Source organism: Meleagris gallopavo, chromosome 2, assembly GCF_905368555.1.
Source record: "Meleagris gallopavo chromosome 2, MGAL_WU_HG_1.1, whole genome shotgun sequence".
In the NCBI taxonomy this organism is placed as follows: domain Eukaryota; kingdom Metazoa; phylum Chordata; class Aves; order Galliformes; family Phasianidae; genus Meleagris; species Meleagris gallopavo.
Genome location: NC_139405.1, coordinates 70,654,075 through 70,668,135, shown reverse-complemented (window position 1 = coordinate 70,668,135; position 14,061 = coordinate 70,654,075). Strand labels below are relative to the sequence as shown.

The window sequence follows — 14,061 nt, the reverse complement described above, 5'->3', positions numbered from 1 at the left end:
AAGATCTGCTTCAGTGCAGACAGCCCAATAAATCTGGGCTGCTGGTGCTTGGTGGCTGATCTCAGCATTTGCTGCCGCAAGGGTCCTGAGGTACAGATAAGAGTGATCCAATTACAGATGGGATCTGAGCTTCTGGAAGGGCAAGGAGAGGTCTTGGGCATCCGCATGGCAGCTGTCACATTTGCAGAGGCAAATGAGCTCTCTTAAAATCTGTGCTTCGAATCATTTCCAGCACACTGAGTGACAAGCTGCGTGGGAGAGGAGAGCAAGAAGCAGGCATTAAATCCTTCACCTCGGCACTGCCCTGCATGAGGTGAGCAAAGCTGGTGCTTTGAAGGAAGCAATTCATGCTCAGAAAGTCAGTGCTCTGTGCTGAAATTCCAGTTTGTGCCTTTGCTGGCGTTAAGATGGCACACAGATTGGAAGAAGGCCGCCAGATCTGCCTTGCTCTCTCATTTATGGGAAGAAGAATCAAAGTTTGTCCCTCAGCTGGATGTCATCCATCTCATCTCACTTCTTGGGACAAGGAACATCAGAACAAGTAGTGGTACATCCATGTGTCTGTACCTTCAGTATATTATGTCGGGGTCTAAGACCTCATCAGACTTCTGAGTTGGGTATTGTGGATGCCTCACCTGAGGTTTGCTTTCCTCTGCAGCTGTTGGTTGGTTTTGGAGAGCAGATCTTCAAGAAAAAGGACCACTCATTTGCTGCTGATCTCACCACCCCACAGCTCCTGCCGTCTCCTTCTTCCAAGCGGCCAGAGCTTGGGCAAAGTAATGCTTTAACAGCTCCATTAGTTGATACAGATTGTTTCCTGCTTAGTCCCAAGGCAACATGGCATAAAGTGATCCTCCTTCTCTCTGGATGCTTAGAAGAAACTCTCCTGTAAGCACTGCCCAGAGATGCTCTGTCCAAAGAGAAACCACCCCGCAGTGCCAATGTGTGGAGACCTGCCAGCCCCAGTGACACTGCCACTCAGGTAGGATCCCATGATGTGTGCTGGCAGAGCATCCTCTGGGAGGGCTTGGGGGGGGGCACAGAAATGTTTTTCTTCTGCTTGAAACAGCTCAAATTTACTGAGCCCTTGCTTGCAGAAGACCTCATTTGATTGAATTTGAGAATGTGAAAAAAAGTTCATCATAGCCAGGAGGCTCTGCAAGTTCCTTTTGAAACAGTCACTGGTTGCTGCCAGGGTTTGTTTTGTTGTAATATTAATGATCTCTCTGGGCAGCTTGGGTTTCATATACACAACTCTTTAATTATTCAGATAAAAATAGCCAAGGTATAGCTATAAAGCGTTCATGCTACATTTCCATTCGTATGCAGAAAAGGAGTTGGTGAGAACTTTGATAAAATACAAGCCTAAAGATACACAGAAAGTGTAGAACAGCCAGAATCTAAATACTTCTCTTCTGTATGGAAGGACCTGTATGTAAGTCCCAGTTTACCTCGCACCTTCTGATAAACAAGGCCACTTTCATAGGTGACTCACACCATGAGACTGCCCCAGATGATGAAAATAGCTCAGTGTTCCTTCCTTCTGCACCAAAAAAAAAAAAAAAACGAAAAAAGAAAAAAGACTATGCAAGAAGCCTCCTGCTTTCTGCAAATGCCAGTGCTCTGGCTGGCAGCTCAGTGCTAAGCTGGCCACGTTCGTAAATTATTTATATTGGTTGGACTATATGATCTTAGTGGTCTTTTCCAACCTTAATGGTTCCTTGATTCTATTTTATGAACTAGGTAAACTGAAAAAAAAAGCTAGTTGGCAGACCAGTCTCGTGGTTCCCTCAGTCATTTTTAATTGTATTACGATGTGAGCTTTCTGAACAGCTGGCAAGTTGAACACTTCTGTGGTCGGATCTTTCATCTTTCCCAGAGCAGAACAGTTCCAGGAACCCACTGCAGTTGCTGCTCAGGGCGATGATTCCCAGCTTCCCTCCTTTTCAGGTATCAACTGGCAACAGCATCCTCCCATCAGAGGAAATCAGACTCACGCTTCCATGACCTCAGTATCTGCATATTCTCATTCAGGAGAATAAACACCTCAAATCTTTTCCTATAACTTCTATTACAAGTTTATATGATACAGTTGCTTTATTTTAAGGCCATATTTACATTTTAATTTCAGCTATTTCGGGTTTGTTTTTTCAGTTGGCCCAACTCATGAGGACACAAGAGGTTTCAAATTTATTAATGGAACAGTAATGACCTTCACAATCCTTTTAAGAAGAAAAAATGTGTTTTTTAGAGTCGGTGAATATTGATTACATCACTGGAGTGACTCCACGTGGGAATAAAAACACGATAAAATGCAAATCAAATATATATCCTGAGCTCCTAATGCACTGATGTCATCAGGAGAGGTGGCTGTGCAACGTGTGAAAGTCATGACAGGTCGGGTGGTTTTACATCCCAGACAAAAACCTAGCCATTCTAGCTAGGGTCAAATATGACATCATTTTATGTTGCTTCAAGAAAATGGTGATGTGTGGGGATACAACGGTCACTGTGATACAAACGTTGGTGAGAATATTAAATGGTCAGAGATTTATCCTATAGCCTGAAGGAAGCATGGGAAATACAAGTTGATTTTTATCACAAAAAATGATCTGAAAAGAATTATATTTTTGTTGAAATTTATGGTAGCATTCCGTCTGAGCAGAATTAATTGATTTTGAAAAGGTTATAAAAACAATATTCTACCTTCCATTGGAGATGGGGAAAAATATGTGATTATGATGGCAAGATATGCATTACATAACAGGAACAATTTTTTAGTCACTCATCCCATCACGAAGCAGGAGACAGTGCAATAAAATCCACAGTGGGTGGAAAAAGTAGAAAGTTATTCCAAGGCAGTGAAGAAATAAACCACAAAAGCTTCTTTAGAGACGCTGATGGGCAGCTGTGTGCTAAGTGCTGCTATCTCTGTGGACTCAACAAAGCCTGGCAGAGGGTTCTGGAGGTCAGAGCAGAGAGCCCTGCCTTGGCACAGCTGTTACAGAGAGCAGAGCTCAGCGCTGCTCCTCCGCTGCCCGTGAGGAGCTGCAGCCGCCATCAGGCCTCCCCTCAGCTCCTCTGCTCTGGGCTGAGCAAACCAAAGGATCTCAACCACCCCTTGTACATCATCTCCTCTAGAGCCTTCATCATCTTGGAATACACAGCAAAGAAGGAAGTATTGTGACAGTGTATGTTTCCAATAAAGGGGATATGGGCACAAAGATCTATTGTGGGATTCCACCTGGAAGCATCAGAGTACAAGACTGATTAAACATAACACCATAAGCGAGGATCTAGCAGCTCCTCATGAGTGATAAGTGACCAACGTTAATTTGAAGCCAGAGGAGCCCAACTTTCCTTCCCAGGAGCTTGGTGATGGGGCAGGTATTTGAAACAAGGCACCAGGGTTAATATGAGAAGATTCAGGTGGAACTGAGATCCTCTCAAAGCACCGCAGCCTCATAATCAACGCTTTGATGGTGGTTCCTCTTTTTGTTTCACTTATCCTCCAGCCTTCTTCATCAAACTGGTTAATTACAGAAGCTGGGCCCGTTGGCCTCTGAACATCTCAACTGCATGCCATTATTTCTTTCAAGCATTTCTTAGAAGCGCTTGGAGAAATCTTTTTCTTTATTTAAAAGATTAAAGCTGAGGTTTCAACATAATGAAAGAACTTCAGAATTGAGACCATCTTGCAGAAAGTTTTTCTGAAATCAGCTTCTCCTTTCCCTTCTCAGCCACAACCTTTTTCAGTTCCCACTACTTACTCCCTTTTTCTTCCATTCCCTAGGGAATTAATGCAGGGTGTTTGCAAACACAAGAGCAATTAACATCTGAATTATTATCTGAAAGTGCAGTTTTAGGAGGGAGGTTCATCTTGCTGGAAGCATCCTGCCCCTTGAGGGGCCATCCTGCCCCACCCTTCTCTCTCCATGTGGCTGCTGTAAGTCCTCAGCAATGGGAAAATTCATCTCCCAGAACAACACAACCACTGCCCCCCAAAAAAGAACTAAGAAAACAATTATTTATTGGGCAAGTAAGCTGAATCAGAGTGCAAACAACTTGGACAAGCTTCAGACTCGTTAATGTAGTGCGTGGACCAGGGTGGGAGAGCTCAGACATAGGAGCCAAATCAGAGTTAATAGCTGAGACTGGCCAGAACAACAGAGTTTGCTCTGTCGCACCTTTTAGACAGATCAGATCTTTGCTCTGATTTGCTGTGTTGCAGAAACAGATGGCTGGGAACAGGAGGTTCAAGGGGTAACAAATAAATATAGAAGCCGAAAAAAACAAAAAGACCTTTTTCCCCAATCTCATGGCAAGAATCACTCTTCCTCACCCCTAGTCCCAGCTGCTTACCTGCTGCTATAACATTTCTCTTTTTTTCAGCCTCCTCCTACCTCTACTCTTGTAAGCCTCAAAACTATGGCTCCATATTTAGAAACAACTTGCAACAGAAAAGCCAAAGGCTTGCAAGTTTATTTGACTTAACTTCTGTCCACTTCAATAGCACCTACTGCATTTTCACAGCAACAGGCTACAAGGTCCGTGCCACCCACTTAAGCTCACATTTGACAGGGTTTCTATACACGTGTAGCAACAGTAGATGAGGTACCCATGCCAAGGTAAATGAGCCCTATATACTGCCTTCTACATCACTCTTCACATCAAGATAGTTTTTCTTCCCAAAAGCAAAACTATAGCATAGATACTACAAAGCAGAACTTATGTCACACAAACATTCACAGTAGAGAATCCTTTCAGATTTAGTATCTATGAACTACTATTGCTTCCCTTAGTAATTAACTACGTTCTTATATACATCATCAGATCCAACACTTTGATTCTGAGGTACCATGGAAGAAAGCAGCAATACAAATATGTAATACAGTAATTTAGCCCACTAAACCTCTGCAACAGGTGAAATACCCAAGAGAAGTTTCATTTTCAGTTTGCAGGGATGAAAATTAAAAAACACAGCCAAGCCACTTCTTTGCCTCTATATAAGCCAAGGGAAAGCAAAGGAGAGAAGGAGAGATACAACCATAAAGAGACATTTTATTTAGAAAGTCCTATTTCAATAAACACTTTTCCTTGTGCTGGCACAAGAACTTCACAAGCAACTAAGCACGGCATTTCAATTCTAGGACAGACCACTAATGCAATGTGCATCTAGCAAAAAGCTCCAGTTGCTTAGTAAAGTTCTACTTGCAGCTTTATTGTCCTTTATTCAGGTACAGGGAGAAGGTTAAAATAGGCACAGATAAAGTCACCTTATGGTGATAAGGCTTCTGGCAGCAGAGGCGCTCTGGGCTGTAAGACTCTCCCCTTCCACTGCAGTGACCAGCTGTAGAAATAGCACAACCCAGCAGCAAAGGGTTGCTACTCTTCTTTCAGCATCCTTCTCCATTCAGGGAGAAGGCGCAGTGTGGAAACAAGTGGTGATTGTGGTTTGGTGGTTTTTAAATGTGCACGTATTTTAACATGAATTACTTTATACACGAGTAACTGAAATATCCAAAGCATTTTACTTCTCATACATTGTGCTTTCCAACTCATCCTGCATTTCAGCTATCGTTCTATGGAGAGACGAGTTTTCCTCAGATGACACAACCATCATCCAAAGAAAGAGCCTTTTCAAAGCTATCGAGGGAACAATTTGAAACTACTTTTTTTTTCATAAAAAGACTTCTTCCAGAGCTTTGCTCATTTCGATCTTAAAGGATTCCTGAGATAACGGGCACTTATTTTTCCTGAGACTGCCCAAAAATATTTGGCCAAAAATGGCACCAACATTATTAATGCAAACAGCAAGCTTGTTGTTACAAAAGGCTTTATTGTGCCTGTCTGTGTAAAACCTTTTCTGTTCCTGGTGGCAGTCCATCAGCATGTATCTCAGCTGGTCACACGTTGGTGCCAGCTGTGGCCGAGCACTGTTCACTTTCCATCTCTGAGAGAGGCTCTGTTTGGCTTGTCTCTGCCTGACTCCCAGATTTCACAGCGTGCAGGGCATAGTTAATGCTTGTGCTTTCAATCCAGCTCCAGGACCCGGTGAGGGGGTTGTACAGTATCCCATTCACAGTCTTGACAGAGAAGCCATCTAGAAAAGCAAGAAGGCATAAAGAAACATTTTCTTTCTGAGTCACTGCCACATCAAACACTTTAGAACAGCAAGTCCGAAATACGCTTCTTCCACTTATGGAATTGTGCTTCACAAGCCTGCTTTTGTCAGACACCACCAGCAGCAGTGACCACACCATTACCACACTATATCTAAGCCACTGCAAAGAGATACACTACAAACAACCACATCTGGGTGAATGATAAAATGTTTTTTTTTTTTTTTATAGACAGATAGACAGATCCTTCAGACTGACACCAGATGCTTCAAAATCAAAACATGAGCATGTCTTTGGAAGGACTTTGCAGATCCCCCTAAGCAGAGGAAATATAAGAAAGGCAGAAGAGTGCAATCAAAAACTTGGCAAAAGCAAGGAGTGATTTAGCACTCCCTGTTGAGCAGCTCTCAGTTCACTGCATGCCTCTGCCATGTCCCAGTAGGATGCAGCAGACAAGGCAGAAAACAAACAGCTAGTCAAAACAAATCACTCCACTGCACCTGCTTCTCCTTTTCAGGAGTGAATAGCAACAAGCACCAGCATGTTGAGTCAGGCTGTGATCCTGATGGCACCTCTGGAAGGTGCTGTGCAAAGGCCTTACCAAAAGAATACTCATACATCAGGTTCCCTACAGTGAACTAAAGGAGAGTGAAATATTTGGTGAGAGGGTTTTAAAGCATGTTTAGAGAAGGAGGACAATGAAGCAGAGCTCCTTCCAGCTCAGTACTTTTTCTCTTGTAAAAGCAATCAAACCACAGCTGATTTGATCAAATCAGCATGGTACCGCTTCTCAAGAACTGACTGCTGTACTTATGGTAGATTTTACCTTCACAATCTTAAAGGAATCTTTTAGTAACATAATATTCATAAAGAACATGGGGCCACAACCAAAAATAAAGCACCTCCCAGCAGGAAGATGACAAACAAAGCAGTGCAGCAGGGCAGCTCTGGAGTGCCAACATTGTTATTTCCTGAAACCTGACCTAGAAGATATGAACCACTTCAGAGTATGCATCCTGCCACCAGAACAGGATGGAAAACTTTGGCCTTCTTGCTTCAGCTGTCCAACAGTAGGGCAGCTGTAATGGTGATTTTGTTTGAGTAATCTCTGCATTCGTACAACTCCATTTAGTTTATACAATAGCCAGCGAGCAGCAGCGTCTCTAACCCAGAAATGGTATTTAACAGCTGACTGGTAACTCACAGAGGAAAAGCTGTGTACTGCCAACAGCAGTCACCCTAGCTCTCCTATCCCCTCGCCATTCCTACAGCAAGCACTGAGTCTCTCCCCATACTCCCATCACCCAGCCCAGTACTCACTCGCTTCCAAGAGCTGCTCCAGCTCCTCTGGGGGAACAAACTTCTCCCAGTCATGTGTTCCTTCTGGTACAATGCCTGCTATTTTTTCTGCAACCACAATTCCCAGGATATAAGACAACTGAGTTTTATTGATTGTAGTAACGAACAAAGAACCTCCAGGCTAGTTAAAATATTAAAATGTTAAATCAGAAAAACATTTATTTGAAAATACACTTTAAATTCACTCTCATTAAAGCTTAAGCTGTCTATCTACAAGCCCATACGCTACAAGGTGAGATAACCGTAATCAGAAGGGTCTGAAAACCACTTCCTTGCACAGAAACCATCTAACAAAGTCAGTTATAATATTACCCAGGAAAAGGATAAAAGAAAAGCGTAAAGTCAATACAATACCTGTTGTAAAAACAAAGATGTGTTATGTTAGGTTTTTTTGTTTGTTTGTTTTTAAATTAAAGCTTTAGTACTACATGCAATACTGCTCAACTTACCAGACTGCTGAAGATAGTGCTTACATTAATGATGACAAAATCCAAAGCCATGAATGAATTCTAAGTATTTAAGAGACTTTTTGGTAGAAAAAAAAAAAAAAAAAGGATAATTTCTACGTCCCCAAATGGCTGAAAATTAGTTAAGAATTCCATTCAAATAATCTATTATTCCTTCTGATGACCAGAAAGAAACATCACGAGATTAGAGAGATGCTGCTTGCGCACCAGGCCTACCAACCTTCTTTGCAAAGATATCAAAAGGAATAAAACACCTGATTATCTCAGAGGATCACTATCACCCTTTATAAGGGACTCAGGAGCTTCTTCTGAACCAGAAATGTTATTACAGTCAGTTTAAATCACCAACAGCACTGACTTGTTTTACCTAGATGAAATGGGATGCAACCAGATTTATGATGCAAAGCTATATCTATCTCAACAGTAGGTAATGCCACTAACACTTTCCTAAGGCAGGGCAGGGGAAATAAATATCCTCCAATTTCAGGTTCTGAAAGTGGGAAGATGTACTCACACCTTTGGAGCATGGCTCAGCAGTCACGCACCCAGGTGGAGAAAGGGATGCAGATGGAGGCATTCTCACATACCTTCAAATGAAAACCTCCATAATTCTTTAGAGAGTATTTCCAATAACAAAAGAACTCTCTTACCTTTAACACCTGACAGCAACACTTGATAAACATTTCAAGGTCAGCCACATGCTCCACGACTTCAGAAGCTACAATTACATCAAACATTTCCACAGACTCCTCCACAATCTCCTCCAGTGAGCTAGACTTGTACTGTATTCTCTTGGCCAGAACTGGATCAAATGACTTGTGCTGATCCGCCACTCTGATGTTTTCTTCCAGAGGATCAATTCCAGTAACTGAAGCTCCCAGTCTGCCTAGAGGCTAAGAATACAAAGTGTAATTTATTCTCCGTGTGAAAGCAGAGGTGTGTTTTTTTTTTTTTTTTAATTAAAGGTGCCTTCAATTTCACAATGTCCGTAAGTGATGCAGGAAACAAGGCAAACGCCAATAAATGATGAGCTCTGGCCCAGCAGTTTTATTTTACATGTTAATTAAGGGGAAAATAAAAACATTTAGCTTTAGCTGCATGGGAGCAATAATTTTCTCCGACAGAAAACTGAATACCAGAATATACAGTGTTTTTCAGAAAAACTTCTGAATCCACTTTGTTGTCCCAAATAAAGATTTCCTCCAACATTACCCTCAGGTAGAGGAAAAACAAAGGAGGAAAATCAACACAGTATGTAAAGGGAGAAAACAATGCCTTATTTAATTACTGTCATTACTTTCTTCAACATCCATCTGTAACGGCAAATCCTCATATCTTTTTAATGGTTACTTAATACGTGATTATATCTGGGGCTTTCTCACTGCTGAGAACTGAACACTGATGCTTGCTAGGATAGCAGCAGGCTTGGCTGTCACTCAAACTCCTCCAGTGTCTTCTTACTCATAGGTTAACACCTCAGTCATCACCTCTTCTGAAACTGAAACAGGCTGCTGAACATGACCACATGTATGTTATTCCAACCCGAAATCCACCAGTTATTAGCCTAAGAAAGCCAGGCAGCACACTGGTTCTGCACGTCCTGTCAGAGAGCAGGCACTCATTAGACCACAGGATTTTGCTCAGAATGAATTAGGGGAAAAAAAAAAAAAAAGAAAAAAAGAAATGGGGAGAGATTATTTGCAACACTTCTCAAATGCTAATGAAGTTCCCAGGATCACTCGGCCACACCTGTAATGCTGAAGCTACAAACCACCCTTGGTCTACTGATGAGACGCAGCGCTGCTCAGAGCCTGGGCACCATTTGGTCCCACATCTCAGCCTGCAGGTTCTGCAGACCGCTCAGGAGCCCACAGTGTCTGTTCTGCTAACTAAGGTATCACTGGAAGAGAAGAGCTCCTCCTCTGAGGATTAGAAATGGAACAGCATCAAAGTTAACAGAAAAAATACACGTGCTTTTTAACAGGAAAAACGGGAGCACACGGTTTCTTACCTCACTCAGCAGTCCACCGCCACAGCCAACATCCAGAATCTTGATCCCAGAAAGTGGGCTTCCCCGCTGGTAGGTGTTGCCCATGTTCAGCACAGTGTCTCTGGCAGAAAGGGGCAAACACACAGTGTGGTTCAGGAAATGCAACATGCAATTAACTTACGCGTGGGTAATGGTTATACATTCTCCGTGTTTTCTTATGTTGCAGAGAAACAGTACCCATAAAACCACCTGTCTTCAAACCCACACCTAATAAACGGCACTCTGATGTCATTCATGGAATGCAGGGCTGAGTACTCTCCTTGCTCATCCCACCACCTGTGTGCCAGGAGCTGGAATTTCCTCAATTCCTTTGGATCCACCGATGACTGCGAGGCGCTGAGCAGCCTCCTCACGGTGACCCTGAGCAACGAAAGCTGTGTCATGAAACTAATACCTGAAATATGGTGAGAAAACACATTCTCCATAATCAGAGGATGGGAAAAAAAAAAAAAAGAGAAAAAGAGCCTTCATCAAACTCTCAGTATTTGTGGTATTTAGAAATGCCTTCAGGTGATGCCATTCCCTATCACACAGCACAAGTACAGCCCCATTCCTTACATGCTGCCGTTTGGGTCAGTCAGAGCGCTGCTGGGATTCAGCCAAACTTTGCCGTTACGGTTCAGGAGAGCTCTGGTGGGGTGCGTGCAGCAGGACGGCTGGCCGCGGCCACCTGCAGACACAGATTTGGGCACTGAGCGGCACACACCGACTCTGCAGCTCGCAGGCAGGAAGCAACCCGGCCTGTCACCGCTGCACTGGGACTCCTACGCGTACCCCATCAATGCGCAGTTTGAATACCTACTGGTTATTGCTGCGTTAGAAAAAGGAAAGCAGTTTATTTTGACCGTGCCTGCACAAACAAGCTTCTGGATAAAACAACCCCACGGCTCCCATCCCCGATTCACGGCACGGCTGCAAGCTCCGTTGCAGCTCCCGCACACGGGCACCGGCCGAGAAACGCCTGCGCGAAACCCGGCCGGGCGGGGCACAGCCTGGCCGAGGCCGCCGCGTTCCCCGGCCCTCTCCAAATCGCCTCCCGGCCCCACCGCAGCGGCCCTGAAGGAGCCCGGGCTGGCGGCACCGCGGGGCGGCAGACCCTACCGCCAGGCCGGGCCCCGCCCGCTCGCCCCCCCCTTCAACCCTTTCCCTCTCACCGGCCGCCGCCGCCCGCCAGCCGCTCAGGGCGCGGACAAAGGCGCGGATCGTCCCCCCGCCGCCCACCATGGCCGCGCTCCGGGCCTCGCGCTCCGCGCGTCCGCCGGCAACGGGGACGGCGCCGCGGCGTTCCGCTGCTTTCCGTTCCGCCGGGCCGATCCTCCTCCCCCCCCCCAACTCCACTCTCCCCGTCGGGTTTAAAACGCCGCGTCGGAGTCCGGGCGCGCTGTCCGTGCGTTTCCCCTGCAGCGACGCGGTGCGGGGATTTCGCTGTTCTAACAGCTGTAGGGGGGTCTTCCAGCCCTTCCACGGAGGGAAGGCCCGGGAGAGCCGCCGTGCCCGCACACAGAGCCGGCTGCTTCGCGGTGCGCAGCAACCGCTGCGGCCCAAACGGTGTCTGCCGTGGCTAAACGCACGGTGATCTTTGCATGGCCGGGATGGGCTGATAGCTGGACTACGAGATCTGAGAGATCGTTTCCGACCTGAATGATTCTGTGATTCGCTTAGCAGAACAAAGGCACAATCTGGAACGAGAGAGCCAATATACACGCTGCCATTGCTTTTATAGTTTCTATTTGAAGAAAAAAAATAGTGACAAGTAATTAAATACACACACACTGGCATGTGTTTTACGTAACAGGATAAGCTGGTTCTAACCTGGAGGCAGCCATTCCATTATTGCATTCCATCATTAACAGCAGATTTTAAGACAACAGCATTTAAGAGCAGCAGCCCGGTCTCTGCCCTCTCCCTTAAAAGAAACCCTCAAAGGCACAACAGATTTTTCTCCCAAACCACAAATTATGCCATAATTCAAAAAGTTTGTAACTGCTGAACCTTTAGACTCTGTTAGTCTACTGCTGTTTGGCCTGGCCATGGCAGCAGCCTGTTCCCGGACTGCAAAACAGGTGCCTTTGTGTACATACTCATGATATTTTTGTTGTATTTGCCTTCAAAGCAGCATTTGCATGGAAACCAGCTCTCACTTGACTCTATGCTGTCCTTGACTCACAAATATTTCAAGGGAACCCCCCCCAGAATTGCTGCATGGCATTCAAAATTGCATGCCTCCACCTCCTAGACTGCACAAGTACGGAAGCATTTTAAAAGGTTGCTTTAGAAAGGTAAAAATAGAGTAACAATCCAATCTGGACTTTTCCAGAACGACACATCCCCATTTTTGCAGTATATATTTACACGTTTTAAGAACATTTCAAATGTATGGAATTAGGACTGGATGTTATTTTGCCTCAGTGCTTGACAAAACACGCATAAGGGAGTTACTAAACAGGAAGGAGCCTGATGGCTGTGGTGTTGCCATAGTACCAACGTGCGTTTAATGACAGGCAGGCCAGGTATGCTGCTCAGTAAGGTTCCCCCAGCAGTTCGGAGATCGTATGCTCTTTTATTGGCATACAGTCACTACCCATAGAAGTGCATTTGTGTCCAAAAAAATAGTTTTCATATTTACAGGAAGTGACAGAATTCCAGTTGCTGGCAGAGCATATCAAGCTTTTCATACAGTCTTTCTTTTATTGTTAGACAGATAATAGAAAATCTGAACTGAAAATCAAATTCAATGCACTATGGAAACTGTATTCCTCAGCAGCTTTTCTTCAATTTCCTTTTAATTTTCTTCTCTCTCTCCAAGTCCTCCTAAGATACCAAATCTGCCACACTACCTACTCTGCACAAACTCTCACTTCTACCAAAAGCCAACAGCGTAATGAGCTTGGATCAATGTACTATTATTTATACCAATAAAAGCAGTGCCTTACAAACTTATGTCTTATTTTGCTGCTCGGTATGATTGCTTACTCTACGCTATATAAATTTTGAGTGCATATTATTTATAAGTGAATTAACTAATTATGTATCCGTAACAGGGTTCTGGTAAACATGCGTGTACATGACAGCCATTAAACTGCTTAATAAACGTATAGGTAAAATGTGATTCTTTGCAGTGAAGCAGCTTGCTTCTGCATCTAATTATGAAAAACATATATTGGCAAAAATGTTACATAGCTGCATTCTACCTGTAGTTAAATGGATTAATCTGTTTAAGAAGACATGCTTTGCGAGTTGCTGCACTGGTGCAATTTTTTCCCTAGAAGACACAGCCATCAAAGAGCTCTCACTTTGATGCTGAGCCTTTTATCTTTTCCACCATCGGTATGAGAGCAGACCTTCTGGGCACAGACCTCCAACCTTTTCCTGAAACGACGTGCCTTCTGTAACAGGCAGAGGCCTGGGGTTGTGCGGGCTTTGTTTCTTTGTTTTTAAAGTAGTATGATTTCACAGTTCATTTCCCAAAAGATGTAATCAGTGATCTCTTTCACTTTATGGCGATAAAAATCTATCTCTGTACTTACATTTAGTTAAGTTGCTGTCTAGCCAATGTGTTCACTTTACAGGAATCACAGTTCTCGTAACAATAGCATAAATAACCAGTTTTAATGTTCACTATACATTTAGAGCATGTGCCAAAATGCCATGTTTATCTATTGTCAGTTTCCTAATGCACACTGAGTGCATTTAGAAGTATAGAAGTATATTTCATCAAACATCTAACACACTGAGTCTCATTCCTGCAATGTCCCTGAACGTCCACAGAGTTTTCTCTGGAAATTGGGTGAGGAATAGAGTTCCAGAGCACTGTCACACAACATCAGTTCGTTGCACATATTCCTAATGGGGCTCAGTCTAAGTACCGCTCGTATTACAGTGACCCATATTTTACACACACAGCATATGTTACTCGAGAGTCCAAATAAAAAGGAGGTTAGAAATCTATTACACACCTAAAGGAAGATGTCTACACTCTGTTCTTCCACATCCCCCACCCAACAGATGAATCTCATTGAATCCATGGGTAACATACTGTGACAAGTTAAAATCTTTTCTCAAG

General features: G+C 44.0%; 1 protein-coding gene across 3 annotated transcripts; it reads right to left on the bottom strand.

Annotated features, from left to right (window-relative positions):
* Positions 1 to 5,819: 5,819 nt before the first annotated feature.
* COQ3 (coenzyme Q3, methyltransferase) lies at positions 5,820 to 13,995 on the bottom strand. 3 transcript variants are annotated; one of them, XM_085217597.1, is made up of 7 exons: positions 11,153 to 13,995; positions 10,557 to 10,668; positions 10,176 to 10,358; positions 9,960 to 10,059; positions 8,599 to 8,841; positions 7,443 to 7,602; positions 5,820 to 6,103 (listed from the first exon to the last, which is right to left on the bottom strand). In XM_085217597.1, the coding sequence occupies exons 1-7, from the start codon at positions 11,775 to 11,777 to the stop codon at positions 5,907 to 5,909; spliced, it is 1,620 nt and encodes a 539-aa protein (XP_085073723.1). In that variant the 5' UTR covers positions 11,778 to 13,995; the 3' UTR covers positions 5,820 to 5,906. The 3 variants fall into 3 exon arrangements, with proteins under 3 accessions (XP_085073723.1, XP_085073724.1, XP_085073725.1); XM_085217598.1 differs by having other exon boundaries at positions 10,206 to 10,358; XM_085217599.1 differs by lacking the exon at positions 10,176 to 10,358.
* Between the last annotated feature and the right edge of the window lie 66 nt (positions 13,996 to 14,061).